We start from the raw sequence: 21,004 nt of genomic DNA, 5'->3' as shown, positions 1-21,004 counted from the left end.
CTTTATTATCTGGACGCCATTACCTGCGTTAGTGGTCGCCTAGCAACGCCTCAAACAACCAGCTGCTGGGGGGAGTTAACAAGCTAGCTAGCTCTGTAAAACAGTTTGGATCTTTACAAAAATACAGATGTTGCTTTAAGAAAAATGGAAAGAGAACTGAATGAAGAGGAACTGCAGGACTTGTACGCATGGATAGACAAAATCCCGCTGTCCCGACCCAAAAGACACATCACACGAGACTTCAGCGACGGAGGTAGTAAAGTTAGCATTTTGGTTTTGCTAGCATCACACAGGGAGGTTGTTATTAGCTAAACAAGTAACAGAGTAAAATTACCTCGTTACCTCACGTGTCTACTTTCTCCAGCTTCAATCCTCTTGTTTGGTTGTTTACTGTGTGTGTGTGTGTGTGTGTGTGTGTGTGTGTGTGTTTATTTACTTACTTGTGGCCTGACTGTGCCTCTCATTGACCCCCCTGTAGTGTTGGCTGCAGAGGTTGTGAAATGTTTCTTCCCAAAGCTTGTTGACCTGCACAACTATGTTCCTGCAAACTCCACACCGCAGAAGATCAGTAACTGGAACCTCCTCAACAGGTAAGACGGATTATTTATTTTTTTAACTTAAATTGCATGCGAGAATCTAATAAAGGGGGCTGCACATAAAGACTGGAACCTTCATTAAGAAGACACAGCCACAGAAAATATTTCATCTTATAGACGGGATTTCTTTTTTTTTACCCTTGATTGTATGTCTGCACATATATCACTCAAGTTATTTGATATAATTAAAACTAAGCTTTAAAATTTCCAGAACACCAAACTCTGGACCAAGTGGGTTAAACATGCAAGGCCCCTGTGGACAGATTTGGTTTTGGTAACTAACAAAGCACACTGTGATGCTGTCTTATGGGAGCAAACCTTATTCACTCTTGTTTTATTTTCTACTCAACATGTTTTTCATTACTCTTGTATACACACTTTATCGCTCCCAAGATCTATTTAGTTCTTAAATCTTAAAAACCTGAGGACTGCAGAGGAAATCAAACTGTTTTTGTCTCAATTTTTAGTAGTGTAAACCGTTGTCCAAAAACAAAAAACAAATCCAGAACACCATTATTCTACATTATGTTTGGTATAAAAACCTTGAATAACAATATCAAACAGCATAACATAGCCTATGTGTTATGTAGATGCAATAAATAAATAAATATGCAAGATTCTTCATACTTAATACATGTAATATCCAGTGGTTAAAGAGTGGAATGTGTCAGGAAAAGCTTTCCTAGTTGTCTGGCAAAAAATAAAAGACTACTAATTATTGAATTGTATATAATTAAATTAACCTGTATGAATCAGTGCGAACTAAAATATTTAAGGAGCCAGCACAACATACAAAAGTCTCCCCATGCTTGGCTCTTAATTTCAAGTTAGCATTGTAACTAAAAGTGAAGGCCGAATAGCAGACATTAAGAACAGAAACAAAGGGCAAAAAAAAAAAGGCTTACTGAAATTGTCGATGTAAAGGCAAGGAATAACATGTGGAATAGTCCACACTGGAAACAAGGTTAGAAGACAACAACAAACGGGTAAAGAAACATGGAAAGACAAAGACTAAATATACTGGGAAGCTGAGGGCAATCAGAAACAGGTGAGACAATCAAAGACCAAGTGAAAACGATAAGGGCGGGCGGGGCGCACAATCAAACAAGTGGGAGAGATACAAAGGCAGGAAGTAGAGCAACATACACAAGAGGGAAGGTTGAATGACAAAATAAAATAGGAAGTGAAAACTGAACATTGAAATAAAGATCCAGAACTTAACAGGGATAATGCATGCATATCTAATATGCATATTTAACAAGTACGCTATAGGATCACCCTTTTAAAATGGAGTTGGCTACGCTTGTTCTCTTAAAGGAGCCGGACGCCAATTCCAACAACCGACACATCATTATTCCCCCTCAGCTGGACAGATTTAAAATTCACAATCTGATTATGTTAATATGTCCACATTTCCCGAGTGTTCTTACACAATCACAGGCTCAACAAAAAGTTACAAACCCATTTGATAAATAGTTGCTTTTCAGTACCATTTTTCTTCAAACCCTTGAGGCAGAGTTTTGTTGAGGGTTGCGATGGGGCCTCTGCATCTGGCCGTGAGAACCAGTCCAACACACACCCACTCATCCTCTCCCTTGATAAAGATATGGCTCACTGCCAGCTGCAGATTTATGGCTCATCACTGTAAACGCATTGGCCTCTGTGGTGTTTGTCATCACCAGTTAAATCACTTTCAATCTGCTTCTCCTATTGTGTCTAGCTTTGTCAATTAGAAACATATGTGTTTATTATTAATTTATTTGTTTCGTGCACAGGAAGGTGTTTTCCAAGCTGAACTTTCTGGTGCCGGAGGAGACAGTGAGGAGGATTGTACTGAGCACCGCAGGAGTGATGGAGCCTGTGCTGAGCGCCCTCAGGGAGAAGATAGAGAAGAAACTGGAGCACTCTACAGAGAATATACTCATTTGTAATGTATGTTAATGCTAAGAATCACTGTTTTGTCTGCCTGAAAGACACTTATAAAACCTCACTGGTTATCCGTCTCCAATGTGGATCATAAAACGTTCTACAGTATTTGTGGGAAAAAATGCTCAAATATGGTCACATTTTCTTTTAATCTCAGGATTTGGAATACTACGACCACAAGAACCAAGAGAAACATCATCCAGGTAGAGAAGCTGCTCCCTGTCATACATTTCATGATCTCACCCATGACCCAATTTTTTTCATTGGGTAAACTTGTATCCTCTGACTGGCATGACTGTTGTCATATTTGACCTCACACCACCTCCCAGGAAATTGATGAACATTTCTTCCGGAGTTACAACAAGAAGCGATTGAGTCAGAGAAATAAGGAACTTAACGAGAATAAAGAAACAAATAGCGCTCAATTAACAGGAATATGATGACTGTGTTTTGACTTCATGCCTCCTGCAGGATAAAACCTGATGTTGATGTCATCTGTGGAGTGAATTAGCTGACACAGTCGCTCTGTAACCGAGACTGAAGCTGCACAATCCAACATTTAAGGGTTTTTTTTAGAACAGGGAGGGAAGTAGGTGTAATTTTAGACAGTTTTTAAAGTTTCTTTATCTGCTGGTCAGCTGATGAAGACAAAATCAGCATGTTTAAGACAAACAGGAGTGTTTTTTGTGTCAGAGAGGTTATTTGATGACTGCTTATTCTGCTTCTAAAATGATATTTTTCCAAGATCTTATCTGCTTCTCTTGTCTGCCCTGATATTGTTTGTGCCCTGTTAACAGTTCTCAGTGAATGCTAATCTGTCTCAGAGATAGCGGTGACCACACAGAGACACAAACATACCTACATCAACTCACCACCACGCAGGACTGATTAGAGAATACCAAGACCTTTAGGGTGTGCCTCTCTTCCGTTTCCCACACCTCATCTGTCCCTGAAACCACCCTGTAAAGCTGACCTCAGGCCTGCACCCCCTCCCTCTGCTCTTTCCTCTTCTATCTACACCCTATCCGCTCAGACGCATAGCTAAGGTCGCTCATATCAGCCCCACACATCACCAGATGGCCTTTATCTGTGCCCTGAGCTCAGCACTGCTGGACTTAAAGGCCTCCTCATTTTTCTCTTTCTCAATCTAATCTTACCTCCCGGTTTCTCCCTCGATCTGGATCCTATCCTCCTCCCTTTACCCCAGTTGTGTCCATTAGATTTATTGGATGAATCCCTGCATGTTCCGAGTTTTTAGTCATTATTTTAATATAATATTAAAGTTGTAGAAATATTACAGCTTCCTTTTATTGCCTGCAGAAATTCGTCAGAATGAAGCAAAACTTCTAGTTCAGCAAGCAGGAGAAGAGATGAAAAAAGATGAAAAGACCAAAGTAAAAAACTGGTATGACCAAATTGTTGCTTTAAATTTTGATTAAATTAGTTATTTGCAGCTTTTATAATAATAATGTGTCTCTGTTTTCTTTTATTGCACAGTAAAGTGCAGCAAACAGCACAGTTTTACCCAGACATGGATCCTGCTTTACGGCTAATCCTGCGGGAAAAAGAGAAAGCTGTCATGGCTTTGCAGGAGACCGTGGAGGTACACACACAAGCACAGACACACTAACACACACAGTGAGTTGAAGTCCGGGAAACACTCGGCTGACTGCTTGAACATCTGCATACAAAATCGTTTTTCCGTTTTGATGTCCTGCAGGGGAAGAGCTTTGTCACACACACACACACACACACACACCACCTGTAATATCATTATACATGTGTGTGCGTGTCTGTGTGAGGGAGAGAGAGAGAGAGAGATGTGTGCGATACATGCGTCATGAGCTCTGTCAGCAGTGGTCAGTGAGTCAGTACCACCTCACAGGATATAACTGTTTTTCCTTCTCTCTCTGCCTTTTGCCACATCGGCACATTAAGAAAGAGGCAGAAAAAAAAAATGACACAAATGTGCGACAAAATTCTTTAAAATTTTCTTTCAACAGTGAGATAATTCACAGCCCTAGAAATAAACTTTCTCTAGCTTCACCACGTCCGTTTTTTGTGTCCTCGTATGCAGATCCTGCAGATGAAAGTGGGCCGGTTGGAGCACCTGGTTCACCTGAAGGACATGCGGATAGACGATCTGATGCGGCACTTGGAGACGTACAAAGCAAAAGGCAACAAACACTGACACAAACATGTGCAACAGCAATTGTAGCTGCAAGATGTAACTCCAGTAAACTCTAAATCTGTTACAAAAAACATTTAGTCTAGGTAAAGGATCAGATTATGAAATTCTAAGATTATTGTCCTTGCAGCTCAAATGTGTCACACCTGTTGAAATGCATCAGCAGGATTACACATGTGCTGTTTCAATACTCTCCTGTTCTCAAAGGAAAGGTACTAACTACATTCATGTTAATATTATCATAATTTAACTACAACTTTTTCCTCTATAATAGAAATATTTTTGCATACCTGTGGATATCGCATAGCGTGTTCAAATTTCTTCCAAGGAGATGCTACAGATGTAAATGTTTTATCAGCCTATTTTATGTAAATTTGCGTTGTTTTATATATAAAAGTTTTTGTTGTGTTTGTGTATCTACAGTCTTCTCTACAAGCAGAATGCAGAGATTAAACTAGGTCAAATTATTAAGAAATTAAACTTCTGCATAACATGACGTGCAGCTTAAGGTTTGAACAGTCACTTCCTTTGAAGTCTAAAATTGCACCATTCATGTTCTACTAAACTGCTGTTCCTCTTTATGTGTGAAGATTGGTTAAATATGAAATGCAACACCTAACTTTCCACTATTTAAAGCACTGACAGATGACTAAATATGGTAAAGCACAGCTGACACCAAAACCACAAATTACTGCCTGTGTTCTGCCTGTCCATATATATAGTTTACATCACTTCCTGTGGAATCAGGTCATGCCAGAGGGACGGGGTTTGGCCTCCATCAATCACCATTATCTAGAGTTAAGCAGTACAACACTCAGGTACAAGCCTTATATGTTGTAGCAATGATAAAGGCTTGGTGTTATGCCTTATTAGGGGCATGCTCATAATTAGTTTGTGTTACAGATTGCTGCTGCTAGCTGTCTGCTAAATGTTGTTGGTGCTTTTGGGAGATTTTTTCCTGTAAATATTGGACAAATAATCTGTCTTTCTGAGCAGTTTTTTATTCTAACAGGGCGTCCAAGAAGACTAATTTTGTGGTACTGAAAATGACGTATTATACTGTTAATATACAGTATATGTTAGCATTGATTAGCAGGTATCGGAGGGAACAATCCCTAGCTTGTTAGCTGTTAGTGTTTGGTGGTGGCAATAAATCAGGGTTGTTGTTGTTTTTTCCTGTAGATTAGACAGTGGGCCATTGTGATGAGAAGAGCTGTTATTTTATGTTACCCGGCATGTGATGTTCACCAAACGCTCTCTCAAAGGAGATGTGGTAGAGCGAGCACTGAGTCAGCTGCGTTTCACAACCTCTCTTAACTTCTTAAATCTTTTAAATTAACAACTGCGGTCCGCAACCACCACAAATAGATTCTCTAGTTAACAGATTAACTATCTAATTTGCAGCTAATGCAGCTAATGAATTAGCCACAGGGATAGACTGTATAGCTTGGCAAACTTGATGTCTGAGGACCCCTTGCTGCTCTCTTGCCCTACCCTGTTGTCCAAATATGGTCACTTCCGGCTCCAGAAAACCAACATGGCCGCTGCCAAAATGCTTGAGGCAGTCGACACAAGCAATAACTGACTTCACTGTGGCTATATCCATAATTTATACAGTCTATGGATGACACATAGCTAATAAGCTTTGATGAGCTTCCTCTATAATTAACTCTTCGACTCTCTGGTCCTTCAAGTGACTGTCAAGTACTGTCAACACGGCTTGCTGTTTCTTCAACAGCACAAATTCACAAGTCAGAAGGTAAAAAATTTAAATTTTATGGACTTAATTAACCGGGCCGTAACTCAAAGTACCTTTCATGACATCACCAGGGTTACTTTGAATAAACTGACCTTTGGGTGTAACATTGGCGGAGTAGCCCTTTAAAATCTGACTGATTTACAACAGGAACAAAGTATGAGTAAGTTCAAGTTCCAACAAGACAAAAAAAAGCTCAATCCAGAGAAGAAGTGCAGAGAAGTTAAGCTGATACTCTTTCTGTGAGTGTGTTTTGCACCAACACACACAGGATAGGAATGTGTGAGAAACAGAGCTGCTATTGATGAATCATATTCAGTATCACGCTGCTGTTTGGGGAGCAGATTTTTACACCCAGAGAGGAGGAACCACACCCTCGAATCTCTGGGGAGGGACAGATCCAGGGAGGAGTCGAGGATAGAGGGATCATGATCATGCAGGATCTGTCTGATGATTGAAGACTAAAGGAAGGAAGGAGAAGCGCTGGCTCATCCAGGAAGAAGCAAACCCTGACCTTGACCCACTTCCTGAGAGGGGAGGGCTTTAAACTTGATGACTGTGTACCCCGAATCAGACCACCCATTAAAAGGAGCCCAGACATCCACAGAAAACTCCCCCGGTTAAGAAAACAAAACGAGGATGAGTGAAGTTTATTTTCTCTCACAAACATGCTTTATGATCCTATTTCTCACAAATCCTGACTCCAGATTAAAACAAGATCAGACTTAAACTGAACCCCCTCCCTTAGGAAGACTGCTCATTTAGCTGTGGATGGACACCAGAGATCCCTGCCAGGACTCAGAGGTCATAAGAGGAAGTCATCCCTCATCTGGTCATTCAGGCAGCGGTCACACGCACTCACACGCACTCTGAATGCTTCCTGAAAATCCTCTGTGAGCAGCTGACCGGCCCGGCTGAGGGCACGGCTCGACGTTTAGACTCAGTCTCTTGGGACAAACATTGTACAAACCCAAGACAAACACATTGCTGTTTTTCTAATGTTTACAACACAATATGTGGGTTAGAACAACAGGGACTGTGTGATGGATTGTGTTTGTATTTTCTGTAGCTGTTCACTGAATCATCCTCGTGTTTCTTGCACCACCCAGACATCCAAATAAGTGATGAGCCAACACGTGCAAACTGAATCAAGTCTCACTCTTTCCAACAAAAATACTGAGTTTAATGGAGACTATAATGCATTTGTGAACTGAGAAAAGCGTCTACATAAGAAATGTTTGTTTGTGAATTAATACAAAAGTTTGTAGTTGCTTAAAAAATGTCTGCATGAATTGTCGGCACACATTATATCAAAGCTTTGTCAGAGTTTTAACTTTTTTAACGTTCAAAATGAGGCCCTAAAACTTGTGTGTGCGTGTGTAGTTCAAGGGTCCCAAAGAGTGTGGGAACTTTGATATTCATATACTTTGCTTCTTGAAATCTGTACTCTGACATTAACAATGTGCTTTTTCCCCCCTCAATCTTTGTGTAGCTCGCAATGTATTTAAATAGTTTTATTTCAACATCCTGAATATTTCTACTAAAAGTCTCTTTTCAAAACATTCACAAACTTTCTAAGAGAATCGTCAATCACACCTGCTCACTATCATTTTCATGCATATTTGAGCTTGTAATTTTGTCTTTATTCTTTTATTTTCCCACTGTTCAACCTCTTTGTCTTTCAATCACCAGCATATTTTTTTGGCTGAACCAGAATTCAGTATTTTACATGGTGTTAGCTCTCCTCCTGTTGGCATCAAAGTGAACTACACACAGTTTCCAAAAACAAAGCAGCACGTGAAGAAGAGAGTTACCAAAATAGGTTTTATTTTACATAAGAACATTGTCAAAACTTGAAAACATTTCTTTTTTTGCATATAAACCTTTTAAAACAAGGAGACAATGTTTGAATTTCACAGATTGTACAAAATATTGACAGAAACAAAATCATCGTATTGAGTGATTCATGCCCCTCTGTTGCATCTTTATTTGAACCCACCACCAAAGCAAATGCAGAGTGCAGCCATTCAGAGGTCAAGTAAACATCACGACATCTTCCAAAACTAGTATTGTCCACTGAAAGTTCTGTCCTTCTCAGTTAGAGTCTTCGATGAGGCTGCAGTGTACAGTCATACAAGCTCTCAAGATGCCTCACAGTTAAGTTTAAGTGGAGCTTTTTATTTGTAATTATTATTTAAGGCTTCAATTCTCAATAGTGGAAGTATTTCAATGTTTCTCAAACTGAACTGAACAAAATCCAAAAGCTTAAACACACAAAGATAAAAACTAGCACCTACTTGCATCTTGTTTAAGCCCAAGCTTTACCGACATTCATCGTTAAATAGATCAAAGCATGTTTCTCATGTCGTCACACTAAACTGATCAGAGGTGAAAGTAATTCTCGTTTAATTAGGAGCCGTGTGTCGCTTGTGTTTCCATTTACATCCTTTAAAAGATCTCGTTTCGGACAGATGAAAAACTCTGCCGTCAGAGAAATGTAAACATCGACAGTGGAAAGGAGCTTTTGTTTATATTATTTCTACTTGGACAGACCAACGTCCTCGTGTTATTCAATGTCCTAAGCGTCTACTGTAAATAGATGGTGCAATAAAAATGTCACTTTAAGGAGACGCAGATTGATTCTAGTTGTAAATGGTGTTATTTTAAGACAATGGACTTTAATATGAACTTAAATCATCGCTTTCCTCATACTTAAAATAAAAACCAATGACTGTATATATAGATGGACGACGCGTCTCCGTCTGCTCTCATTGTTCCAAATTGAAGCCAAAATAGCCCCCGTGCAGGCGCTGCCTTCTTGTGATGGTGACATCATTTGGAGCTAACCAAAGGACACACTTAAATAACCGGGAAAAAACCATCAAAGATCGCTCACGTCGGCGTCTTTGACAGCTTCTTGTGTTGGTCTGAAGCAGACGTTCACAATTATGTAAACTTTAATGACTGTCGTGATTGTTTTAGTTACATCTCCTCTCGCTGTTTCTCCTCTACTCCGCTAATCCGGAACAGATCGGCTGCAGGAGCCGGATTTGTCAACAGAGCTGTCAATCATCTTTTTTACAGCATCAAATAACTAATTAAAAATAAACTTGTCAGAAAAACACTTAGAAATATAGAACTAACTATAATGACAGAAACCATGTTTGAGAAAAATTTATTTGACGTATTTTTAATTTTATAGTTTGACTGTTAACATGGAGGAGGCGGGCTTTATGACCTATACCGCAGCTAGTCAGCAGGGGGCGCTTGAAACGTTTTGGCTTCACTTTTAGGGAGCTTTCACGTAGTCCATCTTTTTATACAGTCTATGATAAAACCAAATATTTTCTGGTTGTTCCAACTTAACTTTCAACCCCTTAAAGGTTTCATCAGTCAGAAAACATCAAAATTGTGGATTTGGACTTTGACAGAGTGCACGCTCTGTCGGTCATTGAGCAGCTGTTTCATTAAAATAAAAGTCCATTTCCTGAGAATTTACATTGAATCTAAATAAGCTGTATGAAAACAGAATTGGCAGACAATCGCAGGCACTACTAATCATCTGAATCAAGCCTTAACACACATGCATGGCCCTGATCATCAAAATAAAGTGGAAGAAAAAGTTCTCGACAAGGAAGACAAACCACGACTTCCTCCTGTGGCACAATTATTCAACCGCTTTACTTTTACGCTCCAAAATGTACGACCTTGAATAACTTGAAAACGCTTCGAAAAGCAGAAGAGGTTTCCTCAGCGCTGCAGCAGGTCTTAAAGCAACACCTCAAGTCTTTCTGTTGTAGCTGCACGCTCAACTAAAAACAGCAAACTATCACCAAGCTAACAGGAAATAAAGTACATTACTACCAAACTGACACCACTGTATAATAACTATAGAAACTGAACAAACGCTGACAGCCCTCCAACTGTTAAGACTTGAGGATCCGTAGAAAAGTTTTAAACTTCATGCAGGCTCTGGTGAAAATTAACAAAGTCAGGCCACTTATTTCTCAAGCTAAAAAACCTTTCACAGCTCAGTTTGAATGCAGGAATGACTCTGCTGAAATAACCGCGTGTAATGCTCAAACCGATTTCATCCACAAGCAGCATTTTCTATGGAGGTGTAATAAACAGCCCTCATACTGACTCGCATTGAGAGAGAAGAGCCAACCAGTGACTTAGTGTAAAAGAAGATGGCACAGAGATGACCTACCCACGTCACACACCTTACAGAAACCATCACGCTTTTAATTAGTGTCACCTGTCGAAAATTCCAGTTCAAATAAACCAGAAAGAAATTCTCAAAAATCATTTTCACCACAAATCACTCCTCTTGCATACAACAAAGAAAATTAATGCAGATCCAACAGCAAAGTTAAACACTGCACTGATTGCAAGCACGTGTAAATTAGGGCGACTACTTGCTGTCGCCTTCCCAGGCATAAGCATTCATTATGCTTCTGATTTTAAACTATGGCATCATTCCTAGCGCTCACTTCTGCTTGTCCTTAAATTTCCACACTCCATCTTTGCCATTTAGATTAAGACTGAAGTGTGTTGTTCAGCACACTAGCTGCAAAGCTGTCCCGCCCGACATCTTCAGTTCAGTGCTCTCCGCCTCACAGACAAAACGGGTCCTCAGCAGCTTCTCCTGTCCTGTGCAGAGGCAGAGCTGAGGACTCACTTCTGCTTCGTTTTCAGTATGTCTGCTTGATCATTGGGCAGGTTAGAGCGTGAGGACTTCGGGGGGCTGTTGTTCCCCTCTACAAACATGTTTGGGATGTCCTGGCCAAAGTAGATCTTACTGTTACCGGCTATGGCCTGGTACTTCATCAGCTGCAGGTACTCTGGGGTTAACTTCAACTGTAAAGATTCAGGAGAAAGACAACAGTATGAGAGGATTAGATAACTCAATAAAACAATCCTGGAATGAATCTTAATATGACAAGAAAATGTTTAAGACCCCCTCCAGTGAAAATCAAGTGTTTAACATCTTAAACATCTCCATGTGGTGTTTCTCATGTGGCACAAAACATATCAGGGACAACATCAGTCATCTCCACGGCTGGGCCTGTCTGCTTTTAAACTGCAGTGTACCAAGAACAGGCTGAACAACACGTTTTCAGATTGGCAGGTTTGAGACGTCACAAATCTAAGGAGCCAATCCCGTTAATGGACGGGGGGATGCTATGCATATCATTATGTGCAACCCATGGCAACCACTTCGGTCATTGTAATTTTTGCAAACTCACTACTGACTACTAACGTTACTACTGCTAATTACTAAATTTCAAGCTGGCTAAGTTTCAACAAGTTGCCACTAAACGATGGCAGAGACGTGTTTGGTTTTCGCGGCAGAGGGGGCGATTGGAAATTTGCATAATGGGGGAAGACTATGCAGATTCAGGAATTTTTAATGAGGCAGAAGGAGGAGATGCCTTGGGAGGATATTTACAAGTTAATTAAACGTATTTTGCAGGAAAAAAACACATCAGACACAATTTATTATTTCAAGCAGAGCATTTTATATGTCTGAAAACATGACTGGAGCTGCTCTTTAAAAAGATAACATTTCTGCAGTCTTGGCTTTGGGGAATTTGGCTCCAAGAGATGAGGAAAGTAATGTCGACGCTGTTATTTACATTAAGGCTGTGTGTCCACCCGAGCGTTTTTCCAGCTGATTTGTTAAGTTTTGAAATGTTTTTGTTGCATATAAACACTTTGCCTAAAGGCCAGCAGTGTGACATGGTTCTCAGTGTCTATTCTGCGCTCAGAGTTCCACATTCACTCACTTCTTCAACATTGGGTCAAACACTTGTTCCCTTTTAACCCGCAGTCAAATCACAGCAGAGACCTAATCCCAATCTCCACCACGAGGCTTAAGCACTCAACCCTAACCGGCTAAGCACATGTCAGGTGTGCACAGGATGGGTTCATGGGGGCTTTTAATTGTATAAAAAGTAAAAATGCCTGGAAAGACATGAGAATTAATAAAGCCCAAAGATTTTTACGTGACTCAGCAGAGATGTATTAAATCATTGCCCTGGATATAGAGAGTAGGCGGCCCCTTAAAACTAGCCCAAGACACGTACGCGTTCATACTGCCAAATGAATGTGGATAAATGCGTCCCGATCCACCTACAAATGTGGCCTGATTGACCGGATTTCAATGCCTCCCGGATTCGTCCACACCTGTACTTAAGGCACTCTGCTTTTGATCAGATCCCTTAGGAAGCATTTTAATACCAGGTGTAAACATGGACATTTCAGAGAGCTCTGTCCCTGCCGCATCTTCCTGTGAATCCACCTCAGGCAGAATAGATTGGCTGGCTGTTTATACTATTATATTACAATCATATCGTGACAGCTTGCAACTTTAGGATATTACATTCAGGCCATTAGATAGTATGTTGTATGTTTATGTATGAGACTGTGTCAAAATCATGTTTTACCTGATTCGCTTCTGCAAACTTGGCAGCGGTGTAAAACTCTGCATCAGCTCTAGCCTTCTCCCTCGCCACGAAAGCAGCATCTGAAACAAAGAGACAGTGTTGAATGGGACAGACACGAGACGGTGCCAGTTGCCACCACGTTCAGGAGACGCACAAATGCATCTCACAGGAGAGAACTGACCCTCGATTTCAGAGATCCTCTTCTCCGTCTCCTTCTCCATCACCTTCTGCTGGAACTGGATCTCTGCGACCTGGGCCACTTTCTGAGCCTCTGTGGGGGGGAGACACATGTTAGCATGAACAACTTTAAAGAGGGCAGAGGTTGATAGTCAGGTTACACATGAGTGACTGAAAGAGGGAACTGCTAAAATTGAAGTAATGGTTTTAAATGCAAATGCAAACACTGGCTGATTTACAGTAAAACACCACCACATTTACCAATGATGGCCTTCTTCCTCTCAGTCTCTGCTTCCTTTTCCACCACCTTCTGAGTCTGAGCTGTGATCAACAGACGAGTCTTCTCTGCTTCCCTGCACACAAACATCGAAATAGAAAAAAATAAGTTCTTGCAAATATTTCCCTTTCTGTGTGGTCTTGCATGAACTGAGTGGGCGGGTTGCAGGAGAGATTTTAAAACATGCACCGAGGCTGCGCACGCCAGTATAAAATTTACAAACTTACATGAGTTCAAAGTTCCTCCTGATAGACTCGGGGATCTTTGGCTTGGTAACACGGACTGCCTTCATCCCGGAAACGGTGCAGAGGACAAAGAAAACAAAGAAAGGGACCCTTTGTTCACAAGAAATAATATTTACAGAGCGGAGACTTTACAACAAGTTACAACTGCTCTATTGGCATCCACAGTGAATTAGAGTGAATGATTGACAGGACAGATGTATTTTGGATGTAGTTGTATCGTGCTTATGCCATTTTCCCTACAGTAGTATTCTTAACTACACATTTTAATACAGTATAACTGGACCCAGGTAACTTCATTAGGAGTCTGCTGCAAACAACATAATGTGCAGTCGCTGTTAAATGTTCCTTCGTTTACTGTGACAAATTGGAGGTTTGCAGTGTAAAAGGCTTTGCTAGACATTTGTTGATGAAATAGAGATGCTGAGTCTTAATGCCAGATAAGCATCAGAGACTTGTAGGAAAATGGCAGAAGCCCAGGCTGACCAATCACAGTTGTTGCAGTTTTAAAATAGAATCTTTGTGGTCAATTTGGGCCTCATCTTTAATCAGAGTTTTGAAGCACAGTCTACAAAAATGTTCAATATGTCAATTTATTTGCTGCAGTCCATCACAACATCAACATTGACTGCAACATTTTCTAACACTTAAAACAACACCTTAAACTCTTTGTTAGGTCTGTACTTTTAAAACTCCCTCCTCAATTTGCTCCAGTTGAGAGATGTGTGTAAGCAGCAAGTTTATAATTAAATTTTTGTTAACGGTCTAATCTCGAAGATTTTCATTTACTTAAATGTCTGTTAGTCACTATCTATCGCCGAATGAGGTAACACAATGGTGATTGAGGCTATGGCCCACTAATGAAACCTTTCACGGACAAAAACACAAGCGGTTTCCATCATGGTTGGTCTGCCAGAGAGGGTAGGCGGAGCTAAGCGGCTGCTTTTCCGCTCTCTGCAAGTGTTGCGAGTAAACAGTAATCTACTATGGCTGAACAAACAAAGAAAAGATCGATGACTACAGATACAACTTCAACAAGAAGTGAAAATCCAAAGAAAAAGAAGCAAATTTGACGCTCAGATGAAGCAAACAGTCTAAAAAGGAAAACGACCGTCAGCCAGGAAAATCAAGAGTTACAACCGTTACAACCGGAGCCAAGCGCAGACGTCTGGTTATCGGACATATGCGCCCTCAATTGCCTTTTATCACCATAAGGTGCCGCCAAATAGAACGAAACTGAGAACTTCGAGATTATCACAGTAATAAAATATTCCATAAAATGCAACAGTCATATAAACATAAACAGAGTAGCATTCATAAACGTGCCTCCACCACCACGAAAATAATCTAATTCTGTAGGAAACACTGCCCCACTACGCACAACCAGAAATCTAGCTTCAGTCTTTTCTTATTTTGCAGCCTTGAGCAAACCAGACTCTTTAAGTTGTCACTGTGACTTAACCACCGGCCTTCCTACTTACTAAGCCCCTTCACTGCTCTTGTTGTGTGTGTATGTGTTTACATACCTGTATTGTAAGTCCAGGTGCCATACAATTTAGATCTTTCTGCAATGCTGTCTTCAGGTTCTCGTCAATAATGTCTGCAAGACACAAAACAGAAGCTGTTTGAATACACAACATGGCCGTTGTCACATTGTAGGAATTTCAGGCATGAACACACGGAACAAGTTGCCCACTGTGTATTGTATTTAAACAAAGTGTGCTCACCAAACAGCTCAATGTAGACCTCCTGTAGTGTGTGCACACTGCAGAACTGGTTAAGCTCATGGTGAATCTTGTTGAAAATTAGAGTTTTGTCATAATCAGCAGTGTAGTTCCTCACAATGTCCACCACTGCAAATGAATGAACAAAAGCAGTTATTGTACCGGCAGGCAGCTGGCAGGGTCAGTCAGTAAACAAAATAAGGAAGTGGTGGAAAACATTTTGTACCTGCCAACGGGACAAGCATGTTGACAACTTCTATCCTGTCAAAGTAGATCATCACACCACCGCTGTGATGAAAGGAAATATGTTAAATACATAATTATTACCATGAAAGGAAACATTTTTTAACAGCTACATCAATACGTTCAGTCTTACCTCGTTCCACAAGGCACATTCTTGATCTCATCAGTTTGGAGCGTCGTCTGAAACACAAAATTCAAACAAGATTATTCTCATGCTACACAGACCTTTCATAACCATATTGATTCAACACGAGAAACGGTTACGAGTTCCTAATGAACAAAAGTGTGCAGCATTAGATAAAGCAGTGCATGCTAGTTAACATGTTTCAATAATACCTACAAAATAAATATGTCTTAACTTTATTGTGCATCATCAAAGTCAATTTTTTACCTTAGAAATTATAAGTTTGACAAAATAGTTAAAGTTCCCATCTTAACTAATGACGACTAAACCTTAGCTTCAACTGTGAGCTGTAGTAGAGAGCTCAGAAAAAAGATATGAGTGAAGCTATATTCAAATTATTATATTAACCCTTATATATCACACACAGGTTGTGGTCACTAGTTTAAAAACATATTTGTAATCCACATTTATGATCGATTAGATATACATTTCATTTGAATTTATAGTCTGGGACTAAAGGTGAACTTGTTTTAGTTGTTTTCTTCATTAGGTTCAGGTTCAGGTTCAGGTTAGGTTAGCTAATGGGGATGCAAAAAAAGAACACATGTAGGTTAAGAAAACTTATAGCTGAATGATTTATCTAAACAAAAAAATAAGCAGAGTATTTTAATTATTGACTTTAATAGAGAAAACTGTTTGTGTTTAAGATACATTCATACGATGGCATTATGGGCACATGAGCAGGGCATAATATAGATCTAAAGTAAAGCCACTGCAGCCCTGGTTGGTCGGCAGCTGTTTATGCTGCAGCGGATTTATTTATAGAAGATCTTATTCTGGTTTTCATGTGCAGCGCCTTCAACATGCCTCTGCTCAAAGGCATCGTTTCAGGGCTGACAGGTCACTTTACCTGCACTGATCTGTAGGTGGTGATGAAAGGCAGCATAATGTGATATCCGGGACCGTTGGGAGTGGTCAGCAACGCCCCACCCCTGAAACAAATACAAACAAATAATTTGGTCTGACTTCTCAGCATGAAACCAGCTACTGATAACATTAGAAAGATAGCTGACAAAAGAAATAAAACGGAGATGCATTTATTCAGGTGTAGGAGTGAGTCATGAGGGTGTAGTTATGTTTTTGATTAATATTGTTGTATTATATTACAGGGTGTTTCTATTATATTTTCCTTCTCATGAACATTGTCAACATTTTAGGATGAATATCCAAGTTGTGTCCCATATTTCATACTGTCTAACTATAGTTTAATATCCCATACAGTCTTTCCTGCAGGGACCAGGAAAGTGTAATCTTAATTACTGTTGTGAATCAGCGGTTGTTTTCTCAGGTCAAACAGGTTTGAGGCATAAACACCTTGTTTACATTTTCATATTCAGGCAGAATTCATTATCAGGAAAAAGGTCTCTTGCAAATAACAATATGCTCTGCATTTGTTTATCAGACAGAGAAAAGGTCAGTGTGTGTTGAGATACCTGTAGTAAACAGCAAGGTGTCCTTCTTCTATCTTGTGAATGGAGGAGTGCAACATGATGGCCATCACTCCTGCTATTGCAGCAAATACTGCACCTACATGCGGCATCGTCATCCTCACAAGCACTCACCTACAGGCAGAGAAACAAGCATTTGCATACCGTTTTGTAAACTCATTGGCATATTTATACAATATGATGAATAAGTCTACCATCAGAGCTCAACTGTAACTGTCAGCTTCAGTGCATCAAATCAGTTTTCTTGTTTATTCGCTAAGCCTAGCAGAACTAGTCCAACAATACAGCCCTTCAAAAAATCCCACATTCAAAATGATTTTAATGTTCAGCTCTGTTTAAACTGAATGAGAGATTTAAATAATCATACATTTTAAGATTCAAACTTAATAGGTTTAAAGGCAGAAGTGTTTGAGGCTGCAGAACTGTACTATTAGTCTACTGTCAATTGGAGTGGATAGAATGAAAACAATGCTTGTTCCTTTTTGCTTGGTTTTATGTAGATTCTTTGTTTCTTTTTTTAAATTGCAGTTAAAAAAGTCTAAATAATTTACCCATTACGCCATCATTAGGTGGCATTGTCAGTTACCTTTACCAGAATGATAGGAAGGTGCTAAATAATGTATCCTGACCCAAACATAGGTGAACCCAGGTCAAAAAAATGTAAATTCAAGGCAACTCATAGTCATTCAAAGTGCTTCTCTTTAACATTTAGAACTCCTACATTATATATACATTTATTGTGTAAATTACAACCCTTAAGTGTCCGTCTTAACGATTACCATGTAAGGCACATAGTCATAAGTATGACACTGAGCAGTTCCTCTATTGGTGCACTTCACAGGTGGCCAAATGTTAACGTAAAACAGCTAAAGCTAACATGCACGATTAGCTCGCAGAATGACTTGTAAGGAGACAACTGGTTAGTAGTTCCTATTTCAGTGCAGGAAGCAACGTGTGTCTACTACAGCCATGTCCCCTTCAATATAACAATCACAGTCTGAATTATTTCTCATCAGAAATAGCAAAGGCTGACACATCAATCCATTGGAAACGTTAACCTAGCTAGTCCGGCTAGCTGGCTAGCTTTCGCTACAGGGTGGGTTCGGAGGACAGCAACTCCGTCAGTTTCTTGTAGCTTAATGCTAACATTAGCATGCTATGCTGCTAGCTTAGCTAAATGTAAGGTAACTCACCTGGCACTGCGCTTAATGAAATTATGTTTATGTAGGCGATAAAATAAATAGCTTGTTTATGATGAATAAAATTACCACAGTAACGAACCGTCTTCCCTTCTGCTCTTATCATTCAACGACCCATCCCCCTCACCCCGCCTCCCACAGGTTTCGCTCTCGCTTTTTCTAGTTACACTATGGTGCCTTCAGGTGCAGTGGGAAATAATAGCAATTCTGGAATTAATAGGGCAAATATTTAAACTATTTGGTCAAATGAGCATGGCACAACAAAATGTCTTCATAAAAAGTAAATAACATTCATTATACTTAAAAAGAATAAAGAAAAAGTCCTTGAATCACTGTAATTGCACATTTACAACTGTGAAGACTAACACCTAGATTAACCCAGATTAAAACCTCTACCTCCATGTAATGTTTGTTTACATTTATGATATATCTTAGTTTTATATTTTAGATTAACATGAGTCGGTTTACTTTTCAGATATGTTGAGAAATGGGATAAAATAAAATCTTTTTGATGAGTGCCGGTTGCAAATCTAATTAATAGTTATATTGATACAAATTCCCTGTTTGATAGATGAAATTCTAGTGTTATAAATAAATTATGTTATTAGATGAAATATATGTGTATATGTTATAAAATGAAGTATAAAATAGTATAATTACATGACAGTGATTATATTGTTCGATAAAAATATAATTTAAAATATTTATAAAATGTACGTATTATTGGTTACGGTAATGTTACTTACTATATTATTCAGACCTCCAACTGAAAATAACAGTGAAACTCAATTTTTAATGAAAAAGGAAGGCAGACTGCCACGTGCAGCGCCGCATTTGGATGTGTCTGAAGCTTGGAGCTTGACTTCCCTACGTTTCTCCTACAAATGGGCCTTGAGCTTGTTTGGAGGTTCTAGCAGGGGAGCGCAGCTACTGGTATACCGATGGATGGTCGTCCGCCGGGGGGACGTCGTCCTCTTCCACCGAGCGCGGAGCTTCGGGAGGGACACACATGGAGCGGTGAGGGAGGAAGGGGACACCCGCCTAGCCAGCCAGATCAGCCGAATCAACCCTAGCGATCAATGGGGTGACAGATGTCGCAGCCAGATCGCCCTCACATCCAACTCTTCACTGTTAAGTCACGCCGTTATATATCACAGCGCACAAGAGGCGTTAGTTACCATGGTGTCGAACTTCAGCATGTTCTCTAGAACGTTTATTGTCCGCTTGCTTCATTTATATGCGCGAGAGACGCTAACGTTTTTTGTCGACCGGGGTTGTAGTGTTCTTCGTATGCGAGCAATTTGTAGGTTTCCCATGATGTTTAGCGGCAGTATGTTTATGAGCCTAGTTTCTATTGGTCGTACTCTACCAATCACAGCATCAGCACGTATTTCACGAGCTCTCTTTCTCTCTTACATTTTACGTTCTCGGTTATGGTTGCGTTTCACGAAGGTAAATAGTACTTTATGAAACGGTTTACTTATAAAACGTGTCACAGAAGTGTCCTCAATGCCATATATTTCCCCTCACCGATAGTTCACTAGTATTGTTTTGTAAAGCAATGATCAGCGGAGTCATTTCCACCCACGACAAAAATGCACCCAAGTAAAAGAGCGAAGAAATAAAGGTTTTGACTCAACATTTTAGGAATCTTGCTGTTCGCTTCTTGCAGCTGTTCGGACTGTAAGCATGTAGCCTACTATATACGGGTTAATTAAGTGTGTCTAATTGTAATTGGAAATGAGTGAAAATGCTATATCTAAGGTTATAATCGTTGCTGTATTTTATCCACCAAACAAACAAATTAAATGAAAATTATTTTATAATTATTATTTCATAGGACATGTTTCTATTATGTTTTAAAGACAGCAAACTACTAAAGTAGTTTTGACAAAGAACATACGTAGGAATACAATGCATTTATACGACATATTTTATACAAATGTACCAATAAACTAATCTACAAATACAACTACTTCTGATAATCTATTAGCTATTTATTTATAACCAACAATATACTGTATATTACCTAAGATCTTATTACATACACCCAAATATTAATGAAATAAACATTAATTTCAGGCTGGTTAACACCTTGGGATTTAAGTATAATAGTGTGCTGTTATTTCAGTGTCCCCTCAACATGAAATTGCTGATGCTCTGCTTTGTATTACATTGATTTTAGTATCAAAATGTTTGCGTGGTTTGCCTACACAATGGTTTAAAAATGAAAACCTTGAACTATAATGTGGGTATAATAAAATAAAACAACAGCTGAAGATAAAGTATTGCTCTGTACAGGTTGAATTTAGCTTAACAGATCTTCCACAGGACAGGATACTTACTCCTTTAGAGACTCATTTAAAAAAAGCACTGCCTTCAACAATGCCCGACACTTGATTTTTACTCATTTCTATTATTTTGTTATTGTTACTCGTTATATCTTCCTGCTGTCTGGATTTCAGCAGCTCCTGAGAGAATCTTGAACCCAGGGTCCTATAAACAAGTAATTTCCTGTATGTGTGCAGACAGTTGTCTGGTCCACTGAATGTAAATAACCAGATAACTACTTTCTTCAACAGTTTATCTCTTGCA

General features: G+C 39.6%; 2 protein-coding genes across 2 annotated transcripts; one reads left to right on the top strand and one right to left on the bottom strand.

The window, feature by feature from the left end:
• The first annotated feature begins 144 nt into the window (after positions 1–144).
• On the top strand, positions 145–4,713 carry spef1 (sperm flagellar 1). The gene is made up of 7 exons (XM_069659299.1): positions 145–253; positions 479–590; positions 2,372–2,528; positions 2,680–2,725; positions 3,843–3,927; positions 4,020–4,125; positions 4,600–4,713. The coding sequence occupies exons 1-7, from the start codon at positions 145–147 to the stop codon at positions 4,711–4,713; spliced, it is 729 nt and encodes a 242-aa protein (XP_069515400.1).
• Positions 4,714–8,319: 3,606 nt separating this feature from the next.
• erlin1 (ER lipid raft associated 1) lies at positions 8,320–18,554 on the bottom strand. The gene is made up of 12 exons (XM_069659085.1): positions 18,479–18,554; positions 17,196–17,324; positions 16,613–16,694; positions 15,712–15,758; positions 15,562–15,623; positions 15,339–15,464; positions 15,138–15,211; positions 13,597–13,655; positions 13,354–13,445; positions 13,097–13,186; positions 12,916–12,995; positions 8,320–11,326 (listed from the first exon to the last, which is right to left on the bottom strand). Exons 2-12 carry the CDS (start codon positions 17,306–17,308, stop codon positions 11,144–11,146), a joined length of 1,008 nt encoding a protein of 335 aa, XP_069515186.1. The 5' UTR covers positions 17,309–17,324; positions 18,479–18,554; the 3' UTR covers positions 8,320–11,143.
• Positions 18,555–21,004: the final 2,450 nt, after the last annotated feature.

This window comes from Semicossyphus pulcher, unplaced genomic scaffold (genome assembly GCF_022749685.1).
Source record: "Semicossyphus pulcher isolate SPU_LCO1_2020_fin unplaced genomic scaffold, fSemPul1.0.p SCAF_12, whole genome shotgun sequence".
NCBI classification, from domain to species: domain Eukaryota; kingdom Metazoa; phylum Chordata; class Actinopteri; order Labriformes; family Labridae; genus Semicossyphus; species Semicossyphus pulcher.
Note: the sequence above shows the minus strand (reverse complement) of the source record. Positions and strands in the feature narration are given on the sequence as shown.